Below are 18,652 nucleotides of genomic sequence, written 5' to 3' on the forward strand. Positions count from 1 at the left end.
ATAAATCTTCATATTTATTTAAGATGGAATTTATTCGCTCTTTACTTAAAGAAGTACTAATTGCTTTAGAAATAGAGGATTCTAGTCCTCTTGATACTAATTCTATACGTTTGGATAAGGTTTTTAAAGCTCCTGCGGTTATTCCAGAAGTCTTTCCTGTTCCTAATGCTATTTCTGCAGTAATTGCTAAGGAATGGGATAGATTGGGTAATTCATTTACTCCTTCTAAACGTTTTAAGCAATTATATCCTGTTCCGCCTGACAGATTAGAATTTTGGGACAAAATCCCTAAAGTTGATGGGGCTATTTCTACCCTTGCTAAACGTACTACCATTCCTACATCAGATGGTACCTCGTTTAAGGATCCTTTAGATAGAAAAATTGAATCTTTTCTAAGAAAAGCTTATCTATGTTCAGGTAATCTTCTTAGACCTGCTATATCATTGGCTGATGTTGCTGCAGCTTCAACTTTTTGGTTGGAAACTCTAGCGCAACAAGTAACAAATCGTGATTCTCATGATATTATTATTCTTCTCCAGCATGCTAATAATTTCATCTGTGATGCCATTTTTGATATTATTAGAGTTGATGTTAGATTTATGTCTCTGGCTATCTTAGCCAGAAGAGCTTTATGGCTTAAGACTTGGAATGCTGATATGGCTTCTAAATCAACTCTACTTTCCATTTCTTTCCAGGGAAACAAATTATTTGGTTCTCAGTTGGATTCTATTATTTCAACTGTTACTGGTGGGAAAGGAACTTTTTTACCACAGGATAAAAAGTCTAAAGGTAAAAAGAGGGCTAACAATCGTTTTCGTTCCTTTCGTTTCAGCAAAGAACAAAAGCCTGATCCTTCGTCCTCAGGAGCAGTTTCAGTTTGGAAACCATCCCCAGTCTGGAATAAATCCAAGCCTGCTAGAAAGGCAAAGCCTGCTTCTAAGTTCACATGAAGGTACGGCCCTCATTCCAGTTCAGCTGGTAGGGGGCAGGTTACGTTTTTTCAAAGAAATTTGGATCAGTTCTGTTCACAATCTTTGGATTCAGAACATTGTTTCAGAAGGGTACAGAATTGGTTTCAAGATGAGACCTCCTGCAAAGAGATTTTTTCTTTCCCATGTCCCAGTAAATCCAGTGAAAGCTCAAGCATTTCTGAATTGTGTTTCAGATCTAGAGTTGGCTGGAGTAATTATGCCAGTTCCAGTTCCGGAACAGGGGATGGGGTTTTATTCAAATCTCTTCATTGTACCAAAGAAGGAGAATTCCTTCAGACCAGTTCTGGATCTAAAATTATTGAATCGTTATGTAAGGATACCAACGTTCAAGATGGTAACTGTAAGGACTATATTGCCTTTTGTTCAGCAAGGGAATTATATGTCCACAATAGATTTACAGGATGCATATCTGCATATTCCGATTCATCCAGATCATTATCAGTTCCTGAGATTCTCTTTTCTAGACAAGCATTACCAATTTGTGGCTCTACCGTTTGGCCTTGCTACAGCTCCAAGAATTTTCACAAAGATTCTCGGTGCCCTTCTGTCTGTAATCAGAGAACAGGGTATTGTGGTATTTCCTTATTTGGACGATATCTTGGTACTTGCTCCGTCTTTACATTTAGCAGAGTCTCATACGAATCGACTTGTGTTGTTTCTTCAAGATCATGGTTGGAGGATCAATTTACCAAAAAGTTCTTTGATTCCTCAAACAAGGGTAACCTTTCTGGGTTTCCAGATAGATTCAGTGTCCATGACTTTGTCTTTAACAGACAAGAGACGTCTAAAATTGATTACAGCCTGTCGAAACCTTCAGTCTCAATCATTCCCTTCGGTAGCCTTATGCATGGAAATTCTAGGTCTTATGACTGCTGCATCGGACGCGATCCCCTTTGCTCGTTTTCACATGCGACCTCTTCAGCTCTGTATGCTGAACCAATGGTGCAGGGATTACACGAAGATATATCAATTAATATCTTTAAAACCGATTGTTCGGCACTCTCTGACGTGGTGGACAGATCACCATCGTTTAATTCAGGGGGCTTCTTTTGTTCTTCCGACCTGGACTGTAATTTCAACAGATGCAAGTCTCACAGGTTGGGGAGCTGTGTGGGGATCTCTGACGGCACAAGGAGTTTGGGAATCTCAGGAGGTGAGATTACCGATCAATATCTTGGAACTCCGTGCAGTTTTCAGAGCTCTTCAGTTTTGGCCTCTTCTGAAGAGAGAATCGTTCATTTGTTTTCAGACAGACAATGTCACAACTGTGGCATACATCAATCATCAAGGAGGGACTCACAGTCCTCTGGCTATGAAAGAAGTATCTCGAATTTTGGTTTGGGCGGAATCCAGCTCCTGTCTAATCTCTGCGGTTCATATCCCAGGTGTAGACAATTGGGAAGCGGATTATCTCAGTCGCCAAACGTTGCATCCGGGCGAATGGTCTCTTCACCCAGAGGTATTTCTTCAGATTGTTCAAATGTGGGGGCTCCCAGAGATAGATCTGATGGCCTCTCATCTAAACAAGAAACTTCCCAGGTATCTGTCCAGATCCCGGGATCCTCAGGCGGAGGCAGTGGATGCATTATCACTTCCTTGGAAGTATCATCCTGCCTATATCTTTCCGCCTCTAGTTCTTCTTCCAAGAGTAATCTCCAAGATTCTGAGGGAATGCTCGTTTGTTCTGCTAATAGCTCCGGCATGGCCTCACAGGTTTTGGTATGCGGATCTTGTCCGGATGGCATCTTGCCAACCATGGACTCTTCCGTTAAGACCAGACCTTCTGTCTCAAGGTCCTTTTTTCCATCCGGATCTGAAATCCTTAAATTTAAAGGTATGGAGATTGAACGCTTGATTCTTGGTCATAGAGGTTTCTCTGACTCCGTGATTAATACTATGTTACAGGCTCGTAAATCTGTATCTCGAGAGATATATTATAGAGTCTGGAAGACTTATATTTCTTGGTGTCTTTCTCATCATTTTTCTTGGCATTCTTTTAGAATACCGAGAATTTTACAGTTTCTTCAGGATGGTTTAGATAAGGGTTTGTCCGCGAGTTCTTTGAAAGGACAAATCTCCGCTCTTTCTGTTCTTTTTCACAGAAAGATTGCTATTCTTCCTGATATTCATTGTTTTGTACAAGCTTTGGTTCGTATAAAACCTGTCATTAAGTCAATTTCTCCTCCATGGAGTTTGAATTTGGTTTTGGGAGCTCTTCAAGCTCCTCCGTTTGAACCTATGCATTCATTGGACATTAAATTACTTTCTTGGAAAGTTTTGTTCCTTTTGGCCATCTCTTCTGCTAGAAGAGTTTCTGAATTATCTGCTCTTTCGTGTGAGTCTCCTTTTCTGATTTTTCATCAGGATAAGGCGGTGTTGCGAACTTCTTTTGAATTTTTACCTAAAGTTGTGAATTCCAACAACATTAGTAGAGAAATTGTGGTTCCTTCATTATGTCCTAATCCTAAGAATTCTAAGGAGAAATCATTGCATTCTTTGGATGTTGTTAGAGCTTTGAAATATTATGTTGAAGCTACGAAATCTTTCCGTAAGACTTCTAGTCTATTTGTTATCTTTTCCGGTTCTAGGAAAGGCCAGAAAGCTTCTGCCATTTCTTTGGCATCTTGGTTGAAATCTTTAATTCATCTTGCCTATGTTGAGTCGGGTAAAATTCCGCCTCAAAGAATTACAGCTCATTCTACTAGGTCAGTTTCTACTTCCTGGGCGTTTAGGAATGAAGCTTCGGTTGACCAGATCTGCAAAGCAGCAACTTGGTCCTCTTTGCATACTTTTACTAAATTCTACCATTTTGATGTATTTTCTTCTTCTGAAGCAGTTTTTGGTAGAAAAGTTCTTCAGGCAGCGGTTTCAGTTTGAATCTTCTGCTTATGTTTTTTGTTAAACTTTATTTTGGGTGTGGATTATTTTCAGCAGGAATTGGCTGTCTTTATTTTATCCCTCCCTCTCTAGTGACTCTTGTGTGGAAAGATCCACATCTTGGGTAGTCATTATCCCATACGTCACTAGCTCATGGACTCTTGTTAATTACATGAAAGAAAACATAATTTATGTAAGAACTTACCTGATAAATTCATTTCTTTCATATTAACAAGAGTCCATGAGGCCCACCCTTTTTTGTGGTGGTTATGATTTTTTTGTATAAAGCACAATTATTCCAATTCCTTATTTTATATGCTTCGCACTTTTTTTCTTATCACCCCACTTCTTGGCTATTCGTTAAACTGATTTGTGGGTGTGGTGAGGGGTGTATTTATAGGCATTTTAAGGTTTGGGAAACTTTGCCCCTCCTGGTAGGAATGTATATCCCATACGTCACTAGCTCATGGACTCTTGTTAATATGAAAGAAATGAATTTATCAGGTAAGTTCTTACATAAATTATGTTGTTTTTTACCTAAATCATGAAAGAAACATTTTGGGTTTCATGTCCCGTTTATTATCTGTTTAAACCCATTGCTGTGTTCAAATACATAGAATTGCAGGGATGCTAGTGCTAATAATACCTGCTCTGCCTCTAATAAATCAGTGATGTCCCTTTAATGTTTGATTTTATATTTCTATTTTATTTGAGGACATTGCATTCTTATCTTAAAGGGATTGAATTTCTATCCCATTTTCAGCGCGTGCGCACACAAATACTTGTCTGGTACCAGGGGCGTATTATGGCCTAGGGCAGCAGATTTGGGAGGGGCAGCACATCTTCCCTATCCTCTCTCTAAAAGCCAGCACAGTGCGCAATAAACTGCAGGCTTTTAGTCACTCTTCACAGGCAGTGCTCCTTTAAACCATTGCTTCATTTAGAGCCGCCGGCATTTATGCAGTGGAAGCGTTCTTGGTGAGAATCTTGCCCGAGGATATGCCTAGGGCAGCACAAAACCTAAATACGCCACTGTCTGGTACTCTTAAAAGATTTTGGTAGAATATAGTTTCATTGCTGCATCCTGGTTCCTCTTTACTTCTAGACCACACTGTGGGAACACCACACCCATATTTCCAGAAAGAATTTAGTAGTGATGTCATTTTCTGTGCACAGCCGTTGTGCTGCTTTTCCCTTGTTCAAAAGTCATGCAGACAAGTGTATGTATCTCTTTTTAAAGGGGCATTTGCTTCTGATGTCAGCGTTACTTCATTCTTTTGGGTTATTTTGCTGAAGCAGCAGAAACGCATTACTGGGAGCTAGCTGAACACATTGGGTAAGCTAATAAGAGGAATATTTACTGCCACCAATTAGTACTTTGCTGCTCTTGAGCCTACCTAGATATACAGAGAATGAACTGGAAATTTGTTTAAAATTGCATTCTCTCAGTCATGAAGTTTTATCTTTACTGTCCCTTTAAAAAAAATGTTGTTTATTGTCATGGTATATGCATATATTTATGTGATAAACAACTTTCCAATTTACCCACATTATCTAATTTGCTTTGTTGAAAAGCATACCTAGGTACTCAAGAGCAGTAGTTCACTACTGGGAGTTAGTAGAGGATTGGTGACTGCACATTAATGCCGCTTATCATTAGCTCACCAGAAGTGTTCAGCTAGATGCCATCAAAGCCCATGATCAAAAAGAATTGTGTTTAAAGTTTGCTCTTTTTTGGCTCAATTAGTAAAGATATATTCATTATAATTAATTTTACATTTTGCGGGTTCGTTATACTTTTGTATAAACCTCCTGAAATATAAAATACAAATATTTTTTGTGTACTTTTAACAAATGTACATTAAGCTGGTCCTTCATTTCTAATATTTTGTTACACACTGTGTATAATAAATACCCAGACAGGCTCTAAAAAACGGAAAACAAAAACTAGTAGTCGGCAACTAGATTCCAACGCCTTAAGACACGATTCCTAATAAATTATAGGAAATAAAACATGTGTTTTCCAAGATGACAAAATATAACATGACAGCACAACACAATTACCTCATTTGATTAAATTGTCTTTCAGATTCCAGACAATTTACATTTAATTTTAGTTGCCAACATCTATATATCTTACTAATAAACATTTCTCAGATGTGTTACACAGTAACTGCGCTTAAAGGGACTGTATACATCGTGATATTGTACTATAAAATGTTTCATTATGCACAGTAAAACAACTTTGTAGTAATCTTTCTTTATTTACCATTTGATGGCTTCTAGAAGCTTGAGAAAATTTATACAAGGCAATATGAATAGCTGGTCTGGTGCAGGTTATACCTCCTCCTGACGGAATTGTCAGCATACTGCACAAGCAGAGCTGCTTCTGCAGAAAGCATGGCAGGGTTTTTTTTTTCTTCCCCTCTGTTGCTCTGTCCCTACTCCTCCCAGCTTTCTCATTAATTTCCTAATAACTTCTGGCACCATTTACTATATTAGGAAGTTTACCAGATTTGACACATATTAAGTATGACAGGTGAGATTTTAATGGTCATTTCTGTTTTAGTATATAAAGGCGATCTGTGTGTCACTTTTCACTAATTTTGTCTTGTTAAATCGCAATGTTACATGAATATTTACATAGAGGGGTCATCAAATCTTTTTAAAGAGAGTGGTATTTGCATAAAGATATGTGGAGAATAACCCATAAAATTCAGAGCCAAAGGTAAAATTCTAGAAGTCAGTGGCTCCCTGGCACCTGGGTTTGTCGAGCCCTGATAACAATGTCGTGAGAGGTTTTAAAGATTTCTGAAAGCTAGTCAGTCATATGGTCTAACCAAACTGTATAACTTTGTATATTTTCATTGTAATTTGTGCTTGCAAAAGTATCCTAGCATTCACTGCATCTAATCTGTATATTACGTTTATTTTTTATTTATTAAAAGATTGAAGCCATTGGACATAGAGTTCATGAAACGTTTGCATGAAAAAGTCAACATCATTCCACTCATTGCCAAAGCTGACACCCTCACACCAGAAGAATGCCAGCAATTTAAAAAACAGGTGAGTTTATATGTACAGTATATGTAGCATCTCTTACAAAGAGTTTATTCTTGGCAAACTCCATTTCTTTTGACCAATACAAATCTTAAAGGACCACTCAATGCAGTAGAATTGCTTAATTTAACAAGTGTATCATAAAAAGACAAAGCAATAACACCTACTCTGAATTTCAAAAAGTAGTATATTTTGATTTTCTGTCAAATTTTTTTTCCCCTTATTTTCCGGCCCGCTGTATCATGTGACAGACATCAGCCAATAACAGACTAGTATATGTATACCCTGTGAGCTCAGTAGGATCTTGTTCCCCAGAAAGTGTGAATATATAAAGACACTGCAAAATTTTCTGGCCCCTTGTATCATGTGACAGACATCAGCCAATCACAAACTACTATACGTGTACCCTGGGAGCTTGTGCACATGCTCAGTAGGAGCTTCTTCCCCAGAAAGTGTGAATATAAAAAGAATGTGTAAAATTTGATAATGGAAGTAAATTTGAAACTGTCTGCTCTTTCTGAATCATTAAAGTTTATATTACTGGAGTGTCCCTTTAAAACTACAATTGGGTACAAGCTCACTGAATGTGTATGCAATAAAGGAACGCATTGAAAAGCATGTGCTGATGATTTTGCCATCTAAAAATATACTACACATTGTCTTTAAGGCCATAAATATTATTTTTTTGTGATGTAGATAATGAAAGAAATCCAGGAGCACAAAATCAAGATCTACGAGTTTCCAGAAACAGATGACGAAGAAGAAAATAAACTGGTGAAAAAAATAAAGGTATGAGGTTTTCTTTGTCAATGGTCTGCCAAAATAATTGTAATTGTATGTAGCTTTAGGTAATACCAAGCTGCATTATTAAAGGTATTATTATAACATATACATGCAAGCTAAAGATTGCCTTTGTTTTCCATAAAAGGGATTTTAATTTTCTTTATTTTGTTTTTAAATTTGGCTGAAAACTGCTAAAAAATTTAAGTCCTTTATTTAGTTTGATTTGATTTTTTTTTTTAATGCAGCATTACATTTTTGTATATCCATAAGTAAGTAGACGGTATACACCAATTGTCATATAACTGCTTGTAGTAGACACTACTATAAAGAAGAATTTGCACAGATACTGATCTAAAAATCCAGTATAAAACCTTTTCAAAACGTATTTAGAAGCTCCCAGTTTAGCACTGTTGATGAGGTAGTCTGGGACACCCACTGAAAGGGGCCGGGTAAACGAGAAGAGCAGACCCTTCCCTGCATATGAAAAGACAGATAACATAAACAGGAGTCTGTAAATGTGTGTATACATCTGGCACTGTGGGGCTTGGTTAGGAGGCTGAAAATCATCACAAAGTTCTTAAAAAATAAGCAAAAATAAGCAAAACTATACATTGTACAATGTACCTCTAATAGCTGCATAACTGTAAACAAAATAAAGTGTACATCCCTTTAAACAAAAAACAAAGCTTCTGAAAGGGCAGCAATTAACAACATTTATTTAACTCTCACAACTCTGTTAGTGGCTTAAGGGGGTTAAACACATTAGTGTCTGCTTCAGAGCAGCACTGCATTACTGAGACTTAGCTGAACACATTTGGTGACCCAATGACAAAAGGCATATGTGTGTAGGCACTAATCATGAGCTAGCTCCAAGTAGGGCATGTCTGCTTTACCTAGGTATGCTGTTCAACTAAGGTTATCAAGAGAACAAAGTCAGTTTGTCACTTTAATGAATTGTTACCTTGTTTTATAGGACCGTTTACCTCTTGCTGTGGTGGGTAGTAACACGACTATAGAAGTCAATGGCAAGAGAGTAAGAGGAAGACAGTATCCCTGGGGAGTGGCAGAAGGTAAAAATTTCTTGTGATGTGGACAGATACCATTATTTTGCATGTCACGGTGTATATTTTTATATTACACTGTTGAATCAAACATTTGAAGCCTTTGCAGTCTTGGCTATTCACTTGTGAAATGTTTATCTAAAGCTTTTCAACAAAGGTCAGAGAAATTAAAGTTCCTCACTGATATTTATGTTTGTACTATGCTATAGTAAAGGGTTGTACATTTTCCATTGCAGTCCTTTGTGTTTGTGGGGGGGGAGGGGGGTATGAGAAATATTTATGGTCTAGAATGTGGAGAGAGGCAAGAATAAATCTAAAATATAAATATTTAGTTATGTGTAATGAAACAACTTTGCAATATATTTTCATTATTTATTTTGTCCCCTTTCCATGCAATTTATTTCTGAAAAATGAGCCATTTCTAATACTCAGAACTTGAAATGCACCTGCTGACTTTTCAACCTTGCTATAGATAGCTTTAACCGATAACAACATTAAAACAATCCATGTCATTCTAACATTTTGCAGTATAAAGGATGTTAATTTGTCTTAAAAACATTGACTTGTGTTGCTATAGAATAACATATTAGCCAACAGAAATGTATTGTAATTTAAAGGTAATTACTGTCCCTTTTCAATTACTATATTTTTGGCATTGCTCCCAAACAATGAGTTTAGTTGTTTAAAGTGATGGTAAATCCTAGTGTTTGTGCAACGCTAGGATTTACAATTGGAACAAATAAAGGGGACTTTCATTCATGAAGTATAAAATACTTCATGATGAAAGCTCCTTTATTTGGTCCAAGCGATCACCATTCTGCCCACCGTCAGAGCGCTTTTTTCCCTATTCAGCTTAGAGATGTTTCCACCTCTTAGCCAATAGCTGTGTGGTGAAATCCGGCTTGGCTTTACCATTACTTTAACTCTGGTCGACAAAGGTTGCTTAAAGAAACTTTTAAACACATTTCCAGTTAGGTGCTTCCATATTGACTTCCTCTTAGAGACACTGAACCCATTTTTTTTAATTTAATGATTCAGATAGAGCATGCAATTTTAAGCAACTTTCTAATTTACTCCTATTATCAATTTTTCTTTGTTCTCTTGCTATCTTTATTTAAAAATCATGAATGTAAATCTTAGCAGCCAGCCCATGTTAGGTTCAGCACCATGGATAGCGCTTGCTTATTGGAGACTGACATTTACCCACCAATAAGCAAGCATAACCCAGGTTCTCATCCAAAAATGGGCCGGCTCCTATGCATCACATTCCTGCTTTTTAAATAAAGATAGCAAGAGAACAAAGAAAAATTGATAATAGGAGTAAATTAGCAAGTTGATTAAAATTGCATGCTGTATCTGAATCATGAAAGAAAAAAATTGGATTTAGTGTCCCTTTTAAGAGAAAAAAATATATAGAATATAGGTTAAATGTTTTATGGAAAGATCTGCAGTAGGGTTAGCCTTGAGAAGTCAGCAGGGTGCATTTCCATCTCTTATAATTAGAAAATCAACAATTTTCAGAGCTAAATTACATGAAAAGAGGCAAATTAATTAAAGCATATTGCAAAATTGTTTTATTATATATACATAACTAAACAATTTGCATAGTAATCTTCAGGTCTTTACACGTGCACTCTCCTAAATTTAGATTCCTGCTTTTCATCAAAGGATAACAAGAAAATAAAGCAAATTTGATTATATAAGTACATTGGAAAGTTGTTTTAAAATGTTATGCTCTATGTGAATCATGTTGGGTTTTATGTCCCTTTAAGCATTCCCCCCCCCCTTGAGTTGAATACAGTTTAGCGTAGAGCTAAAGTTTGAGAGACTCGGCAGAGGAAGTACTTTTGGCTCTTTGATGTGTTAGACTGGCAGGAAACAGACTTTGGCATAGAAAATAAAACAGCTGCAGTGGAAGAATGGGCCATTTCAAATTTTGCTTTGATTAAAAAACAATTTTCTTTCCTTATATTAAACTGCTGAGCTGACAATTGTTGAATTGCCTTGTTTGTCCACTGCCTTCTTGTGTAGCTAATATTCTGAGAAGTGTAGAACAAAAAAACCTAATATAACATTCTAATTTAGTCCTATTATCAATATTTCTTCGTTCTCTTGGTATTTTTATTTGGAAAAGCAGGAATGTAAGCTTGCGAGACGGCCCATCTTTGGTTCAGCACTTGGATAGCGTTTGCTGATTGGTGGCTTTAAAGGACCAGTAAATACATAGATTTGCATAATCAACAAATGCATGATAAAAAGAAGTCTCAACTTCAAATGAGTAGTAGATTTTTTTTTCTGACAAATTTCAGATATGTCTATTTCCACACTCCCCCCCCGTATCATGTGACAGCCATCAGCCAATCACAAATGCATATTCTGTGAATTCTTGCACATGCTCAGTAGGAGTGGGTGCCTCAAAAAGTTTAAATATAAAGCCTGTGTACGTTTTGCTAATGAAAGTAAATTGAAACGTTGTTTAAAATTGCATGCTCTATCTGAATCATGAAAGTTTAATTTTGACTTGAGTGTCCGTTTAATATAACTATGTTGGTTATGCAAAACTGGGGAATGGGTAATAAAGGAATTACCCAACATTTTTGGAGTAGTCTATCCCTTTAAAGGGACACTGAACCCAAATGTGTTTCTTTTGTGATTCATATAGAGCATGCAATTTTAAACAACTTTCTACTTTACTCCTGTTATCAAATTTTCTTCATTCTCTTGGTATCTTTATTTGAAAAGCAAGACTGTAAGTTTAGATGCTGGCCCATTTTTTGTGAACCTGGGTTGTTCTTGCTGATTGGTGGCTAAATTCACACACCAATAAACAAGTGCTGTCCAGGGTTCTAAACCAAAAATTGTCTGGCTCCTTCGATTAGATGCCTTCTTTTTCAAATAAAGATAGCAAGAGAATGAAGAAAAATTGATAATAGGAGTAAATTAGAAAGTTGCTTAAATTTGCATGCGCTATTTGAAACGCAAATGAAAAAAAATTGGGTTCAGTATCCCTTTAATACAGATATCCTCAAACTTGGCCCTCCAAAACCTCTGGGGGGCCAAGTTTGAGGATCTCTGCTTTAATATATACCACACACCCATTGTTTGTATACTTTATATGTCCCTAATTGTCCTCAGCTGAAGAGATGAGGGAAACAGGTTTAAACATGACAACACCCATTACTATATAGAAACTAAGGGAATTGGAAAGCCCACAATTTTCAGTTAAATTACAGGAAAAGGGGACAAAATAAACAATGAAAGCATATTCCTAAACTTTTTTCACTACACATAATTCAGTGTTCTCCACATAAAATGTTGCCAGCCGGGGGGCATTGTGAAGTAGCCAGGTGGGGGCATTGTGCAGTATTTTCTAATATTTTGGCATTTTGTGCTATCCAAAGCACAAATTAATTGCATATTTTAATATAAATGTATTTAATGATAAACGAGTGCTATAAAATGTGAACATTTTTAATATTAGTTAATATTGGCTAAACAAAATTGCAATGATTCAGATAGAGCATACAATTATTTTACCAAATTTGTTCTCATTGTATTCTTTGCTGAAGAGAATATCTAGGTAGGTAGTGTGCACATCCGGAGCACTATATGGCATCAGGTTTGTAAGAATGCAGTGTTGTACATTTTTTAAGCACTAGATGGTAGCAGTGTTTGCACAGTGGTATAAAGCAATCAATTAAACAAAGTATATTTTGAAGTTAATTGAAATTTATTTTATTTTTTTGTACATTCTATCTGAATCATGAAATAAATATTTGGGTTTTCATGTCCCCTTTAAGCTGTTCACCCATGCCTTCTTCCTTCCTTTTTTTTGGCTTTTTAGTTAGTTATAGACTAGTTACAATTAAACTTTTAAGATTCAGATAGAGCATGCAATTGTAAGCAACTTTCTAATTTACTCCTATTATTAATTTTCCTTTGTTCTCTTGCTATCTTTATTTGAATGTAAGCTTAGGAGTCGGCCCATTTTTGGTTAATCACCTGGGTGTGATTGGTGGCTATATTTAGACACCAATCAGAAGGCGCTACCCAGGTCTGAACCAAAAATGGGCCGGCTCCTATGCTTACATTCTTGCTTTTTCAAATAAAGATACCAAAGAACAAAGAATAATTGGTAATAGGAGCGATTTAGAAAGTTTTTTTAAAAATTGCCTGCTCTATCTGAATCATGAAAGTTTAAAGGGACACTAAACCCAATTTTTTTTCTTTTGTGATTCGGATAGAGTATGCAATTTTAAGCAACTTTCTAATTTAGTCCTATTATCAAATTTTCTTTATTCTCTTGGTATCTTTATTTGGAATGCAAGAATGTAAGTTTAGATGCAGGCCAATTTTTGGTGAACAACCTGGGTTGTCCTTGCTGATTGGTGGATAAATTCATCCACCAATAAAAATGTGCTGTCCAGAGGGCTGAACCAAAAAAAAAAGCTTAGATGCCTTCTTTTTCAAATAAAGATAGCAAAAGAACAAAGAAAAATTGATAAAAGCAGTAAATTAGAAAGTTGCTTAAACTTGCATGTTCTATCTGAATCACGAAAGAAAAAAATTGGGTTCAGTGTCCCTTTAATTTTGACTAGATTATTCCTTTAAGATTTGGATCATAGCGATATGCCTGCTGGCAGGGAGCATTAGAGGATGCATATATGAGCGAAGGAGTGTGGGATATGCATATATTTATGTCCATAATGATGGGAGGTGTATTTATATCCTCTTGGCTGAAGTATAAGGCATCTTTTATGGCAGATTAGCCTAGAGGCATTGTGCAGGCTGCTATGGATCAGACAGCCAGATACACAACTGAGCAGGGGATACTTTGGCAGCGATTAAACCCTTGCTTGACATGTCAAAATATTCGTTAGTTATAAGAGGTACATAACAAGAGCCACACAATTTCACATTGAAAACTCAGTCATAATAAATCAAAAGAGAAATAATCAAACTTGATGTATTTGCAAGACAGTGGGGGTGTTTATCATGGTCCTTGGCGTCTCAATTAACTAACTTTGATGGACTGATAAGCTACCAAAAACTCAAGTCAAGTCGTATTGCAGTTTAAAACGTTATCCCCTTATCTACTCCTCTGTGTTTCTAGAATGCTGGCTGCAGACAAAACTTATTTCAGGATAAATGATGTGCTACGTGTCAGGAATATATCCGTTAATCTAGAGATAAATTAAAAGTAATTTTATTTTCTTGGTGGAGAAACAGATGTTTGGCAGCTGCTTCTTTTTTTTTGCTTTTGACTCTTCATAAACTTGCGATTAGACTGGTTATTGAAACTGTGTAAATAAAAATAAAATATACCTTTGAGCAGAACAAATCGGAATCTAGGAATTGCATACTTAGTGAGTATGTTGCTTAATAAATAAATAAAAAATAAACCAGAAATAAAAAAATTGGAATCTTGCACTCTGTTGGAAACAAGCATTTTAAAAATCTGAGATATCCATTCACTGTAGAATTACAGCTATTGTCAGAAAATGTTTTAAAGGGACAATATATAGCAATTTTCAATTAACTGCAAGTAATAGACACTACTATAAAGAATGATATGTACAGATACTGATATAAACATCCAGTATAAAACCTTTTAAAAACTCCCAATTTAGCACTGTTGATTTAGTTAGGCTGAGACACCCACTGAAATGGGCTGAGAGCAGACACTCCCCTGATTATAAAAAGACCCATCATACAAACAGAAGCAATCTGACGTCTGTATACATCTAAAACTTTGGGGCTTGGTTAGGATTCTGAAAATCAGCAATATATTATTTAAAAAATAAGCAAAACTATATGGGCTATTTAAATGGCTCATCTAACAAACATTTATGCAAAGAAAAATATAGTGTACTTTGTCCCTTTAAAGCTATTTATCTGTGCAATGCTTTAAGACAGAGACTAAGTTGAATTAGTGTTTTTTTCCATTAATGTTAGTAAAATGACTAAGTCTTGCCATTATATCTACATTCACATATCATGGTACAAACTCGACCTCAGATCACATTTTGTCAATGACTAAAATGCTCTAGTTTTCCTTCCTGTTTTTGAATGGCATCTCCTCCTTTCTGTGTTAACAAGCAACTGTTTTTACAGATAGTTTAACTCCTTAATGCTAAGTAGAGAGCATTTGTATTGCAGTGAGGAAAATTATTATAAAACACAGCCTTTGGAAGCAAGCTGTACATTTAAATACGTCTTGGTTAATATTAGGGATGTGCATACGGATCCGAATGCGGAAGGAGACAGCAGCTTGTGGCCTTCAGGCTCTTTTCAGAGCTGGATTTATTCTTGAGGAAATAAACACACTAAGATCTGTTCAAATCCAGAACTTCGTTTGTTGCACTTTCACAAGAATAAATCCGTCTCTGAAAACAGCCAAATGCAGCACATCCCTTGATAATCAGCATATTTATTTTACAAATTAAACAGCAATTATTTTATAATCAACACTACTTGTTGCGCCATACATGGGTTAGAACACTCTGCAACAGTCACCAGTTTGTCATAAAAGGGTTATTAGACATTTTCCACCTTAACCAGTTTGTGACAGTCTAGCCACTCTAGGCAAGCCTGGGACTTAGCTCACTGGGTGCAAAGGTTAACAAACACTGTCCCCTCTGTAATAGACCCATGAAAATGCCCAAACTCCCCTTTAATGCCACCCACACTAAACTATCTCTGCTGCCACCAGCTTAAAGGGACATTAAACACAAATTGTAAACTACATGATTATAAACCTTCATATATAAGAATCATTTTGCAATGAAAACTGCAGATTTATTTTGTCAAATTAGTATATTGTTTTATGTTTATTCTTTTCACTGATTTTCCTATCCCCCAGAACAAAAGAACTCCTGCTAACCAATCACAAACTAGTATTCAAATATAGCACAAACTCTTTTCTTTCATGTAATTAACAAGAGTCCATGAGCTAGTGACGTATGGGATATACATTCCTACCAGGAGGGGCAAAGTTTCCCAAACCTTAAAATGCCTATAAATACACCCCTCACCACACCCACAAATCAGTTTTACAAACTTTGCCTCCAAGGGAGGTGGTGAAGTAAGTTTGTGCTAGATTCTACGTTGATATGCGCTCCGCAGCAAGTTGGAGCCCGGTTTTCCTCTCAGCGTGCAGTGAATGTCAGAGGGATGTGAGGAGAGTATTGCCTATTGAATGCAGTGATCTCCTTCTACGGGGTCTATTTCATAAGGTTCTCTGTTATCGGTCGTAGAGATTCATCTCTTACCTCCCTTTTCAGATCGACGATATACTCTTATATTTACCATTTCCTCTACTGATTCTCGTTTCAGTACTGGTTTGGCTTTCTACAAACATGTAGATGAGTGTCCTGGGGTAAGTAAGTCTTATTTTCTGTGACACTCTAAGCTATGGTTGGGCACTTTATTTATAAAGTTCTAAATATATGTATTCAAACATTTATTTGCCTTGACTCAGAATGTTCAACTTTCCTTATTTCCAGACAGTCAGTTTCATATTTGGGATTATGCTTTAATTATCATATTTTTTCTTACCTCAAAAATTTGACTTTTTCCCTGTGGGCTGTTAGGCTCGCGGGGGCTGAAAATGCTTCATTTTATTGCGTCATTTTTGGCGCGGACTTTTTTGGCGCAAAAATTCATTTCCGTTTCCGGCGTCATACGTGTCGCCGGAAGTTGCGTCATTTTTTGACGTTATTTTGCGCCAAAAATGTCGGCGTTCCGGATGTTGCGTCATTTTTGGCGCAAAAAAGCATTTAGGCGCCAAATAATGTGGGCGTCTTTTTTGGCGCCAAAAAATATGGGCGTCGCTTTTGTCTCCACATTATTTCAGTCTCATTTTTCATTTGCTTCTGGTTGCTAGAAGCTTGATGTTTGGCATTTTTTTCCCATTCCTGAAACTGTCTTATAAGGAATTTGATCTATTTTGCTTTATATGTTGTTTTTTCTCTTACATATTGCAAGATGTCTCACGTTGCATCTGAGCCAGAAGATACTACAGGAAAACCTCTGCCTGCTGGATCTACCAAAGCTAAGTGTATCTGCTGTAAACTTTTGGTAGCTATTCCTCCAGCTGTTGTTTGTATTAAATGTCATGACAAACTTGTTAATGCAGATAATATTTCCTTTAGTGATGTACCATTGCCTGTTGCAGTTCCCTCAACATCTAAGGTGCAGAATGTTCCTGATAACATAAGAGATTTTGTTTCTGAATCCATAAAGAAGGCTTTGTCTGTTATTTCTCCTTCTAGTAAACGTAAAAAGTCTTTTAAATCTTCTCTTTCTACAGATGAATTTTTAAATGAACACCATCATTCTGATTCTTTGGACTCTTCTGGTTCAGAGGATTCTGTCTCAGAGATTGATGCTGATAAATCTTCATATTTATTTAAGATGGAATTTATTCGCTCTTTACTTAAAGAAGTACTAATTGCTTTAGAAATAGAGGATTCTAGTCCTCTTGATACTAATTCTATACGTTTAGATAAGGTTTTTAAAGCTCCTGCGGTTATTCCAGAAGTCTTTCCTGTTCCTAATGCTATTTCTGCAGTAATTGCTAAGGAATGGGATAGATTGGGTAATTCATTTACTCCTTCTAAACGTTTTAAGCAATTATATCCTGTTCCGCCTGACAGGTTAGAATTTTGGGACAAAATCCCTAAAGTTGATGGGGCTATTTCTACCCTTGCTAAACGTACTACCATTCCTACATCAGATGGTACCTCGTTTAAGGATCCTTTAGATAGAAAAATTGAATCTTTTCTAAGAAAAGCTTATCTATGTTCAGGTAATCTTCTTAGACCTGCTATATCATTGGCTGATGTTGCTGCAGCTTCAACTTTTTGGTTGGAAACTCTAGCGCAACAAGTAACAAATCGTGATTCTCATGATATTATTATTCTTCTCCAGCATGCTAATAATTTCATCTGTGATGCCATTTTTGATATTATTAGAGTTGATGTTAGATTTATGTCTCTGGCTATCTTAGCCAGAAGAGCTTTATGGCTTAAGACTTGGAATGCTGATATGGCTTCTAAATCAACTCTACTTTCCATTTCTTTCCAGGGTAACAAATTATTTGGTTCTCAGTTGGATTCTATTATTTCAACTGTTACTGGTGGGAAAGGAACTTTTTTACCACAGGATAAAAAGTCTAAAGGTAAAAACAGGGCTAACAATCGTTTTCGATCCTTTCGTTTTAACAAAGAACAAAAGCCTGATCCTTCGTCCTCAGGAGCAGTTTCAGTTTGGAAACCATCTCCAGTCTGGAATAAATCCAAGCCTGCTAGAAAGGCAAAGCCTGCTTCTAAGTTCACATGAAGGTACGGCCCTCATTCCAGTTCCGCTGGTAGGGGGCAGGTTACGTTTTTTCAAAGAAATTTGGATCAATTCTGTTCACAATCTTTGGATTCAGAACATTGTTTCAGAAGGGTACAGAATTGGTTTCAAGATGAGACCTCCTGCAAAGAGATTTTTTCTTTCCCATGTCCCAGTAAATCCAGTGAAAGCTCAAGCATTTCTGAATTGTGTTTCAGATCTAGAGTTGGCTGGAGTAATTATGCCAGTTCCAGTTCCGGAACAGGGGATGGGGTTTTATTCAAATCTCTTCATTGTACCAAAGAAGGAGAATTCCTTCAGACCAGTTCTGGATCTAAAATTATTGAATCGCTATGTAAGGATACCAACGTTCAAGATGGTAACTGTAAGGACTATATTGCCTTTTGTTCAGCAAGGGAATTATATGTCCACAATAGATTTACAGGATGCATATCTGCATATTCCGATTCATCCAGATCATTATCAGTTCCTGAGATTCTCTTTTCTAGACAAGCATTACCAATTTGTGGCTCTACCGTT

At 36.5% G+C, this 18,652-nt stretch overlaps 1 protein-coding gene across 1 annotated transcript in view; it reads left to right on the plus strand.

Annotated features, from left to right (window-relative positions):
* Window positions 1-18,652, plus strand: part of SEPTIN7 (septin 7) — a 235,602-nt gene that overhangs the window by 172,743 nt on the left and 44,207 nt on the right. The window contains exons 5-7 of the mRNA XM_053715770.1: window positions 6,818-6,935; window positions 7,626-7,718; window positions 8,686-8,782. Coding sequence (XP_053571745.1) covers window positions 6,818-6,935; window positions 7,626-7,718; window positions 8,686-8,782 — 308 coding nt within the window. The remainder of the gene's footprint in view (window positions 1-6,817; window positions 6,936-7,625; window positions 7,719-8,685; window positions 8,783-18,652) is intronic.

Source organism: Bombina bombina, chromosome 5, assembly GCF_027579735.1.
Source record: "Bombina bombina isolate aBomBom1 chromosome 5, aBomBom1.pri, whole genome shotgun sequence".
NCBI lineage: Eukaryota > Metazoa > Chordata > Amphibia > Anura > Bombinatoridae > Bombina > Bombina bombina.